General features: G+C 42.5%; 3 protein-coding genes across 3 annotated transcripts; 1 reads left to right on the top strand and 2 right to left on the bottom strand.

Annotated features, from left to right (window-relative positions):
- Positions 1-4,759: 4,759 nt before the first annotated feature.
- Ser7 lies at positions 4,760-6,597 on the top strand. Its single transcript, NM_132354.3, has 3 exons — positions 4,760-4,924; positions 4,986-5,134; positions 5,499-6,597. Exons 1-3 carry the CDS (start codon positions 4,864-4,866, stop codon positions 6,480-6,482), a joined length of 1,194 nt encoding a protein of 397 aa, NP_572582.1. The 5' UTR covers positions 4,760-4,863; the 3' UTR covers positions 6,483-6,597.
- Positions 6,598-7,594: 997 nt separating this feature from the next.
- Positions 7,595-8,095, bottom strand: CG45060 (uncharacterized protein). The gene has a single exon (NM_001298133.1). It carries the CDS (start codon positions 7,941-7,943, stop codon positions 7,713-7,715), a length of 231 nt encoding a protein of 76 aa, NP_001285062.1. The 5' UTR covers positions 7,944-8,095; the 3' UTR covers positions 7,595-7,712.
- A 2,529-nt stretch (positions 8,096-10,624) lies between these two features.
- Positions 10,625-11,229, bottom strand: CG45061 (uncharacterized protein). The gene is made up of 2 exons (NM_001298134.1): positions 10,878-11,229; positions 10,625-10,765 (listed from the first exon to the last, which is right to left on the bottom strand). Exons 1-2 carry the CDS (start codon positions 11,089-11,091, stop codon positions 10,749-10,751), a joined length of 231 nt encoding a protein of 76 aa, NP_001285063.1. The 5' UTR covers positions 11,092-11,229; the 3' UTR covers positions 10,625-10,748.
- Positions 11,230-11,583: the final 354 nt, after the last annotated feature.

An 11,583-nucleotide genomic window follows, 5' to 3' on the forward strand; every position in this document is an offset into this window, starting at 1 on the left:
GGCAAAAGTTTAAGGCCTACTAAACACTTTTCCGCCCCTTCACCACACACTCTAAAGAAGCACACGCACACAGTCGTTTGTTTTTTTTTTTTTTTTGTTGGAATGAGGAAACTGGGGAGTCTTCTTTTGCTTTCCCAACGTGCAAAGGAGTGTTGGTTGTTATGAGTTCGCCGACGCAGTTAACATATTCATTTTGTCACACCTCGAAATATGAGCAAAGACAAAAAGAAAGCCAAAAGGCGGGCAAAAAGTCCGCGGATGAAGCGGGGAAGGCAGGGGGGAAAAGCCGGAAAAGCTGCTGCTTGGCCAAAGGTGCGTGTCAATAGGTTGATGTGTTTATTTGCCAGGCCAAGCAGCGATAATCGATGCGTGTGACAATTAGGGCCTGGCACAAAAAAAAAAAGAAATTGCATTTCTGTGAAAGGAGAAAAATTCGACGAACAGAAACAGGAGAGGATATGAGTTTTTCACAGAGATCTTTTCCCTGGAGGAAAGCTCGTTGTAAGAGCCTAGGGGCCGAAAATCGAAGTTTGCGTTGTGAAGTGAAATTTAATTTTATGACTCATTATTTTACACACGCACACCTCACACAAAGGTGTACTTTTTTTTAGGAGGGAGTTCGTTGCTTTCGTTGGGCTAGAGACACCCACTCACACGCGTAGAAAGCACATAAATATCGTTTGCTTGGATGGGAGGCCGTTAAATGAGCTCCGTGAGACATTTTGCGTTCCGCCTCGATTGTCAACAACCCAGCCAAAAAAAGGAGGGGGGGGGGGGCGGTGATTCCCGCTTTACACCCTGTTAGCCCCTTGAACCGACGTATTTTTCCTTGTTTATTTGGCTTATTTATTTCGCCTTAGCTGCCGTCGTTTTATGCACACTTTCACTTTTACTTGCCCCAACAATTGCCTTTGTGTCTCCACGTCGTGCATGTATGTGTGAGTCTGTGTGCGTCATGCAGGACCTCCTTACCAGGTGTGTGAATGGGTGGTGGTGCTTACCCCCTGGATTCGGAATCAGCGGGGAGTCGTGTCTATTTAAATCGAAGCGAAATCAATTTCGGGACTCGCGTTTTATGCACATGGCAAACATAAAAAGCGCGCATGAAGTGAGCTTAACCTTTCGTTTCCGCCGGAAACCCCCTTTCTCCATTGAATCCCCACCACATACCCACCCACCGCTGGCACTGGCACCACCCCTCCCTGCGGTGCCCACTTAAATGGCAAGTGGTGCGGGGGCAGCGAACTGAAGTGGTTTCAGTAGCTGATGCATTCACATTTGAGCACATTGTTGACAATTGAAATGTTCTGTGTGTGCGCTCGTGTTTGAACTGCTTAACGGCGTCCAGAGGCGTCGTTTCCAGTGGGATTCGATTAAGCGGCGGACTTGCTCCTCCATGGTAAATATTAAATTATGATAATACGCATTGAGTGGCTTAACGAATTGTGGAAATCGGACTTTCAAGTCCAGTATCTCAAGACTTAAGAACCACAATGAAAATATATCATAAATATTGATGAAAATATTCTTTTTTTTTAAGCTTACAAATATGTTACCCCCCTTTTGGAGTTTCCAATGCGTCGCCAGGCGATCCAACCGTGCAAATGTGTGACCTTCTGCCTGGCGCCAACACCACCACCCCCTCTCCCTAAAAAAACTCGTCCTTTCAGAAACCACCAGCCCCTCTCTCGATTACGAAGTTGCCTGTGCGAAAATAATCGCATTTCCGATTCGCGATTTGTGATTAGCGTGCGATAAACATTCGCTCGCTTCCTTTGTGCGTTTTCTTTATGCCATATATGATTTTGCCATAAACGGGCATATCCCAGACGTACCTTAACCCACCAAATACCCAAGTATTCAGTGTGCAGTGCCACTGTTTACTGGCGCATAAATATTACACGTTGATTTCAAGTGAATTGGAAACTTTTATTTATTTACTTTATTCTATTTATGCTGTCGCATTTGGCGCGTTTTGTTCGATTTTTGTTTATGCGGTGATAAAAGTGTTTTCCCCCCCTTTCGACCCATTTTGCACATTCCCAGCAAACGATGACGACGACTTGAATTTTCAATTAAAAAAACTTTGAATGCGGTGTTCGTTGGGCGGTGGGCAATGTGCTGGTTGGCAGGGGGCAGGGGGTAGGGGAGACATTTCTGAATGGTTATTCATAAGCACGCTGCCGGGCCATGAATCAATGCTGAAAGTCCAAAGTCCAGAAGGGGTTTTGGAAGCGAAGGGTGTCTGGCCAAGTGACAGTCATTGTAGCTGAAATTATTCTACTGAAATGTTATCAGTATTCTCTTGAACTTTGGCCCCGCAAGGGTTAGGCTTCCCGGGGCGAGGAGCTGTTGTGGGTGCTGCCGTGCGTGCTTCTTCTTTCAGAATTTCCTTCGTGATAAGGATATTTCATCACGTCGAATGTTGAGAATAAATATGAAATTTAGAAAATATTTAGAGCACATTAAACGTTCTACTTTCTATCTTATGTGTATATATTATTATATTATGTTAATATGTATGTTATGTTATGTTATGTTATGTATTATTATACATATTTTTTATTATATATTCTTTAATTAGTTGCAAAGATCAAACGCTAGAGCAAATGTATTTCACTTAGTATCTAAATGTAGCTACACCCAACTATTGTAGAATCACCCAACTTTTATGCACTTCTCGCGCCACTCACGATTTCATCTCTTGCCGCCTCGAATACTTTCATGTTGCTGACAGAGGCGGCAACATTATCGCCAGCAACATTATTCATTATCGTTTACCAGCTGCCCCGCCCCCTTCGTGCAGCCCCCGCTGCTTTTGGCCATTTCAAGTCGGTGACATTGCAACAGATACTTCTGCTCTGCCTCAAGTTTGGCTTCCTGCCACCCAAGCGCCATGCCAGCCACGCCCACCCGCATCGCACGTAATGCCCAAATGGAGCCAAGCCCGCCCACTTTTAAGTCACAGCTCTGGACAAAGTTTTGCGTGCTGTGAAAAAATAATAATAAAGGACGAGCAGGACTACAAAACAGTTCGCAGGAAAGAAAAGCCAAGTCACAGGACAGACGCATCTCGGTGGGCAGGAAAACTTCCGTTTCGAGTTGTGGCCTGGAAATTGGTAACTGCAATCAAGTGGAAGGATCCAATGGAATACGGTCGTGGGTTCCGAAAGCCGGCCAATAAATATGAAATTAATCTGGCTGTGTATTAGCAGGAAATAGCATGCAAACGTGAATTGAAAAAGGATGAAAAATGTGTCGTTACTTTCAGGGCAATTTGTACATTTTAGGGCTCATTAGAATGTGCTTTATATTTCTTTTCTTTTTTTTGTATATTGGTAAATATTTTGCTGACTTTTAAAGAGGTAGCACAAGTGGCGTATCCCCGAAGTATTTAAAATTATTGTTGCTGTTGACCATGCAGCTGCAACATTTCAAATTTCGTATCCTGCGTGCGGACATATCGCCCCGGTTTTCCCCATTTTCCCAGACAGATTTTCATAGCTGGCACAGTTTGAGCCTTGACTATTTTGCATTTATGCAAAAGGCAGCAGACAAAAAGAAGATTCTAATAGAGCACAGCGTGCTGTGGACCAAGAAGAAGCAGAATAGCCGAAGGAGAAGGCGCCATCTGCCACGCCCACTGGGCAAAAAGTTGCAACTTTGGTGCTGCGTGCGGTTTTTGCTGTGACATTTTCGTAGATTTCGCTGTGAGTCTGCGGGGGAAAAGTGCAGAGGATGGAAAGTGGAAAATAGTCCAGAATTGTACGTGAAATAAATTTTAGCGAATTTATTTTGACTGAACGCAGTAATATTCGTTCTTGGCTAAAAGCGAAAGTCGAATTAATAGTAAAGCTGACTCTTAAACCTAAAAACCGCAGCATTATCTTTAAATGGTAAGTGCATTGATTCGTCTGGGTTTTGCATCCAATCCGGGTTTTCTCCAGAAGTCTCCTGCGGTAAGATGCCGTCTTGGGAAAACCAGAATAAGAGATTCCCAGGCAGCTATCACTAATTCATGATCACCAATTAATCTATTCGGAACAGTTATCAAACCTGATTTAGCAGCCAATATATTTAGTCTATAATTCAATAAATCAATATGCATTTAAATATGATTTTTCTTTTTTCCTTTGTTTTTCATTAAACCTCATATGTTTGCACAGCAAGAGAAATAGAATTTATCAAAGAAACTATGCAAAAATATTTATTTGCTATGTATATGCAATTACAATTAAATAATTAAAGCAAGTGTATAAACAAATCAATAGCACCAATGCAAAGACATTCTTCTTTTCATCTCGATCTTGAAATATTTATATTTAGGTATTTTCATTAAACCGTCTTATCAGCTACTGTACTGCACTTTTTTTTTTTTAATAAACACAAAGAGAATCGGTCATTTTGCAATTACAAATACGAATGCTCACACTTCCCTTCGTTACGACCTGATAACTGAAAAAAGAAAAATGTGCAACGAAAAGCAGTGGATTTTTGCGGTGCGAATTAAATGGCACACGTATGAGAATATAATTACGAGTATATTATTAAATTTATTGAGCGACTGGAAGCGCGATTGGAAGGCGGCAACGGGTTTTCCCGCCCAGCCGCAATCAATGAGAATCGATCCGATCGTAGCTAATCAACGCAGCGTCGGCGATGGAAAAGGCAAATCAAAAGCCAATCTCTGAGATTCAAAAAGCTTCCGAGGGTCGCGGCTTGAGGTTGCCGATCGCCAGTAGATCAGTAGTTGATTGCCAGCCACCGGGGACGCAGCTTTGCTAGCGACTCGAGAATCAATCGGAGCGGAAAATAGGAAAATAGAAAATTGATAGGAATTAGAAAATAGGAAAACCTCGCAAAATGCTCCTGCTGATACCGCTTTTCCTGACCCTTTTGGGGGCTGAGGCCCAGCAATTTGGCAGTGAGTTTTACTCAAGACCACCGCTCCTTCGAGATTTCCTAACCCATTTTCAATCCTTTAGAAGCTATCATGCATTTTGGCAACTGCAACTCGGTGGAATTCGGTAGGGGCACCTGTATCGAGAAGAAGGACTGCGACTTTTATGCCGTAGATAAACTTATGGAATTGGCCAGCAAACAACAGTGCTTCTCCCGCCAGCGACCCGATCTGGTAAGTGGTATTATATACTATATATATGTATATATTCGCCCGATGTTCAGCAAACACGTTTCCCACCATCAACCAGTTTTCCACGCTCCGTGGAGATCTTCTTCACCTGAATAATGCTATTTATTAGCATTAACAGCTATTTTAACAGTTTATTTACGTCTTACTTTGCGATTTGTACATAATTGATTGTAATACATTTTTTGATTTAAACGGAAATTAGAGAGCTATTAAAAAAACTAAAACGGCTGATATACCCATAGTAAAACAACCCAATCTTCACTTGAGCTTATAGTTTTTATTTTCCAAAAATGTTTATATATACAATGCACCATAATATATATATATCTTATTTATTTCCCATTAGGTTTGCTGCCCCCGCGAGACGAATATTATACCGCCATTGGCACCCAGGATCAGTAATGGGACCACTAATGCCACGAGCAGCACCACAACGCTGAAACTGCTGCCTCGCACCACGCCACGCCCACCCAGCGGTATCGACCAACTGCCCGAGCATCCGTACTGCGGCTCCGCCTTTTCGTTTCGCTTGGTCGGTGGTCATAATACCGGACTCTTCGAGTTCCCGTGGACCACTCTGCTGGAGTACGAGACAGTGAGCGGTGGCAAGGACTATGCGTGCGGCGCATCCTTTATCGCCCAGAGATGGCTCTTAACGGCCGCCCACTGCATTCACACAATGGGCAGGAATCTCACCGCAGCCATTTTGGGTGAATGGAATCGGGACACCGATCCGGATTGCGAGAATGATTTGAATGGCGTACGCGAATGTGCTCCGCCGCATATCCGGGTGACCATCGATCGAATATTGCCGCATGCGCAGTACTCGGAATTGAACTATAGAAACGATATAGCCCTGCTGCGTTTATCACGTCCGGTGAACTGGCTGCAGATGCAGAATCTGGAGCCCGTCTGTTTGCCACCGCAGAGGGGCAGGTATGCCAATCAGCTGGCCGGCTCAGCCGCCGATGTTTCCGGCTGGGGCAAGACCGAGTCCAGCGGCAGCAGCAAGATCAAGCAAAAGGCGATGCTGCACATCCAGCCGCAGGATCAGTGCCAGGAGGCGTTTTACAAGGACACCAAGATTACGCTCGCCGATAGTCAGATGTGTGCCGGCGGCGAGATTGGCGTTGATTCCTGCAGTGGCGACTCCGGCGGACCACTGACCGTAGAGGCAAACACGGCGAGCGGCAATCGATATGTCTATCTGGCCGGCGTGGTCTCCATTGGACGGAAACACTGTGGCACAGCGTTGTTTTCCGGAATTTACACCCGGGTCAGCAGCTACATGGACTGGATAGAAAGCACCATTCGAGCCAATCGCATTTAAGCGACTCTCGACTTTCGTTTCCGTTTTCGGCTATTTTTGGGCACCCATAACGCAAAGTCAAGCTCATTGTGACCTTCAATGACATTAAAAGCAATTTTTTTGAAATACATACAATATTTATTATATGTTTTTTTTTTTACATGAAGCGCAGTGACTTTTTTTATTTGTGTTTTCAACTAACGAAAAAAATCCCATATTGTTCAAAGCATTCCAAATCCCTTGTACAAATGTGCAGACAGTGTATTTGACGTTCGGGAGCATATGACTTATTGGCAACGGTGCGTATGAAATGCTTAAGCAGCTACCACAGGGGTTTCCCCCAGGAAGGTTTTCCCTCTCTTTTTATTTGTCTCGTTTTGCGGATCGTCATATCACTGACGTCACTGATTTCCGGCGTGCAATTTACTAAACATGTCAACCTATCGCCTACAATCTCGATTTGGGTCTAGATTAAACTGTTTGCCCATGACACGGAAACGCTTAAAATGATGATGATGTTGGTGATGTACGCCCAGTAACTGCAGATTGCTCTGATTTTTAGCGAAAATATACTGGTGACATATGAAGTGTACTTTGAAAGCGGTCGGATTTTCTTTTACAACCAACTATTACTAATTTAAACTGAATGTGTACTCTGCTCTTCCAAGTGAATCATAGGATTCAAACAAATTTTACAGGAAATTAAACAGTCATCTTAGAAATCCCCTTGGCATAACTTTCATTTTAAGAAATTATCTTTTTTCATTTTATTTATAATTGAATAAGGTTATTCTACATAAAAGACACCACATTTGTAATATGGAACGGTAGACTGAATTCATTAGAATTTCGAATTTACTGTATTCCCTTTACATTAAGCAATTTGCCCGCCATTTTTCACATTTTTTGCGTAGCTTCTGTGGCGTTTTGGTCTTTTTGCAGCTTATTCAGAATTTTCTCTCTGCAATCTATTTGTTGAATAAATATCTTTTCTTATGCCACGGCAAACTTTCGTAATGTAATACGTTTAAGCAAACATTTTGCGCAATTGAGGCGACACCATGGTTTTTTATCATTATCGACATCGGTTTATTACTTATCATTATTACTAGCTACAAAATAAATATTGTAATAAATACTTCGACGGTCACATTGTGACGTAACTACGACTAAAATAAGTTAGCTTACGACTAGGTCAAAAAAAAAAAAATAAGTCTACTACTAAAAAAGGGAGATTTTTCTGCTTGGTGCTCAGGTGCTGCGTCCAAAGATGACGGCGCGACGACACCGATCCCGGTGATCCCTCATTTTTCCAGCGGGACAGGGTTTCGTGAGCCTGCGGGACACGAGGAGCTGACTGGTGAGTGGCTTGGTATGCGGATTGTAGAAGATCAGGCGGCGGGCTTCCGTAATCCGGGGACTTTGGGCCAAGATCATGGCCAGAACGACAAAGGTCAGGATGAGCAGACGCTGGACTTGCATTTTAATTAGATAATCGCTGGTGGTTTTTGTTTCGTAAAATATATTCCGCTTGCTATTTCTGCTTGCTCTTTGAAGTTTCGTTCTTAGTTAGTTGGTAGTTTTCGTCGCGATTTTATATTTTTCGTGGGTGTTCGATTCACTTGGGAGTCGCTTTTATGACTGCCGTTGCTCTTCGGGCTTGTGCCTGCCGATATTCAACGCCGATAGCCAAAGACGGCTACCGCCGGCCCGCATATTGATAAGATAAGTCCCCAAAAGGTATTCCACTGGCACGCGATAAGATATTGGCACTATAGCCGCAACTCTCGGGCCCATTAGTATTTGTATACATATACATATACCTATACTTATACTTATTGTCTGCTGCGGTCTACGGTTTGTGTGGGCTGCCCTGGCACTACGCTACTATGGTACTCCAATACCATTGGCTGCTATTTTCGATCCTCGCCATGACGAAAGCGCAGGGGAATTTACGAGTGCTCCGCCGGTTGATGTAGTAAAATTCCACCGTCATGCGTCGGCACCCCCTAAGCGACAGCACTCGGGATTTATTGTCCCGTTAGACTTCGTCATCGGGTGGATCACTGACCACCGCTCTTATCGGTGACGCCCCATCCGGTGTGATCTATAGTGGTAGGGTAGGGTATGTTCCTGGTACAGCCTGAAATTATGCAATGCCATTGGGTGTCTTCCGTCTAGAATGATGTAGAAATCAGAATTCGAGGCCTTTCGACTTGTCAAGTATTCTTTACAGGCAAAGAACGTTTTATCGGAAAGTGACAAGAAAAATATAATTATGAACTCTTTAAAATCGTAGAAATATATATATGTGCATGTGTATCGACTTTGTCTTCTAGATTTGTTTTTAGTCTAAAGAGGCATAATATATATATATATTGCTTAAATCATTACATCGCTATAATGGAAAATCGATCAAATATATTTATTATACTATTATTTTTCGATTTCCCGCTTAAATCGTTCAGTGTTGGTCAAGTGCAAATTATACGTGGTCAGTTGTGAAATCGATATTTCATTCAGTAATTAAGTCCTAACCTGCTGACATGTCGATAAGGCGCTTGATGAATCTAAATCAAAGCCGAATCACCTGCGGACCGATGGCCGCGCCATCTGATACCTGATAAGATGCCAGCCCCTCCCCCAACTGACGTAGCGGTACAAAGTCGGGCGGACGTCTGACCAGCGGCCCTTGGTTCCCGATCAGCACAACGTGCGCACCTACATACATATATGTACATATGTACGTAACTAGGCGTAATACCTACCTACTTATGTGATACCTTTTTCCGATCTTGACGAGCCTTTTGGCACATTCGAGTGATCGATAGATGGTCGACGTCTCTGACGCATGAAAAAGTACGTTTATTCGCATTAAATGATCGGGATATTTTCAGAATCGATGAGGTCTATTTTTGTTAATGAGGTTGACTTAGGAAGCAAAAACAATATACAACTCGGGTATCTAGATAACTTTAAGTGATAGGTGTTAATGTATAATATCATCATAACTCAGCTAAAAATCATGAAAAACTTTTATGAATAACTATTCTGAGTAGCTAATTCATTTTCATTCAGTAGCTAGTTCATTTTTTGTAAGGCGTAACATCATCAAAATTTGCAAAAAATGGCCAAAAAATAGAATTTCCATTTGTGAATACAGTTCGATTGGGAATTTTATTACGAGCTCAACGAGGTATGCCTTTCCATATTCAGACAATTATTTTTAAAGTTGTGGCAAAAAAACTGATTATTTAATGACCGAAATTCGGAAAAACGGATTTTGCCAAAAAGTTGATATTTACAAACGGAATTTTCGTCATAACTTGGCTAAAAATGCTCATATAGATGTAAGAATAACTGTTTTGAGCAGCTAATTACCAGTGCTAACGATTACTATCACTTTTTGAAGAATTAAGGGAAATTAATTTTTGGGTAAATTTTCGCATTTTTTGTAAGGGGTAACATCGTCAAAATTTGCAAAAAATCTGAAAAAAATTAAATTTCCATTTGTGGATTCAGTTCGATTGGGAATATAAATACGAGCACAACGAGATACTGCATTCCATATTCAGACAATTATTTTTAAAGTTATGGCAAAAAAACTGATTATTTGATGACCGAAATTCGGAAAAACGGAGTTTGCCAAAAAATTGAGATTTACCGATTATTTTTTTCACACAAAATTCTGCGAACGATTGTTGGAATATTAAAAGATGTAGGTTTCCTGCTCATTTACGACACCTATGAATCCTAAAGTTCCCACCAAATGCAATTGCTGCTGGACTACGATTACGGCGATATATTGCGGGAAAAATAATGATAGGCAACCACCTGTTGCAGGTAAGAACGATTAATGCGCGATAATTAGTCAGCCAAAGCATTTTGCGTCAAGTCGGCATTATAATCGTTATATCAAATATTTCCGATTCCACTCGAGGTGCTGATATTATATACGCAATCAAAGAAATTCCCAGCGCAATGCATATTTAAATGATAAGAGAACAGAGTGGTGGCCTAAAGAGTGCCGAAAACCCTTTACTATAACCGCATGTCCTTGTAATGCATACACTCTTGTTGACTGACCATCAACAATTGAAAGTGAATTCGCAATTCACACCAGACACATGAAAAAAATAAATAAATAAATAAACACTCTTACTAAACGGTGGATTTTGTATTATTATTAAAATGTATAGCGTGCGAGGCAGATAAATAGGATAAATAAATAGGGTTTGTTGAGAGAGTGCGAGATTCGTTCGATGATTGGATTCACTTCAGATCACTTCAGCAGCGCACGCCATCTGCAAAACACACAGCACAGATTAGTATCTTTCACTCCTTAACGTGACTAAGGCGTTTACGGGGCGTATACGTAATGCGTATACGCGATATCCGACAATATCCAACACCCACCTGCATTATAAGCTATGATGCGCCGGCAATTGCCACGATGATCCAGCATGTGGCACTTGGGGCAGGACTTCTCCATGCCATGGGTGGCCAGGATCTGGCCGCGATGAATGCCATTCGGCTTCAGGAAGATCACGCGACGGGATTCACTGGGAGTTGGGGCACAAAACACGACAACGGCCCAAAGGCAAAGTGAGTATAGAAGCAGCTGGTGCATCGACATCTTTTCTCTCGTTATACGGGGTTATATTTATATTGTGTAAATATAATATATAAACGTATCTCCGAAGGGCGCGTAAACAAAAAGTTGAGCTAACCAAGTGGCTTGCTCCAGTGCCGGCAGTTAACTGATTTTATACAAGTTTCGGGTAGCACTTCTTAAGTGCTCTGCCCGCTTGTCTTTTCATTGAGTTGATAAACTGGCAACAGGGTGTTCTAGCCCCTTCATCGGTACGAGGGGCCATAGATTTCCCCGGCTGGTAGTACATCACCCTGTTCTGCGCAAAGGGGTACCAGGGGGAAAATCTTATCTGGGCCTCCATGCCATTTGCAATCTGTGTAATTGAGTGCTTCGCTTGCCCAGCACTGATTTCAATTCCCGCCCGATGCGCGAAATAGAGCGGTTGCCTAGGGAGCGGGTTGAATACCGGTATCTAAAGGCACGGGGACCCGTTCTCATAACCGTATGTAGTCCAACACGGATCCGATA

Source organism: Drosophila melanogaster, chromosome X (genome assembly GCF_000001215.4).
Source record: "Drosophila melanogaster chromosome X".
In the NCBI taxonomy this organism is placed as follows: Eukaryota; Metazoa; Arthropoda; class Insecta; order Diptera; family Drosophilidae; genus Drosophila; species Drosophila melanogaster.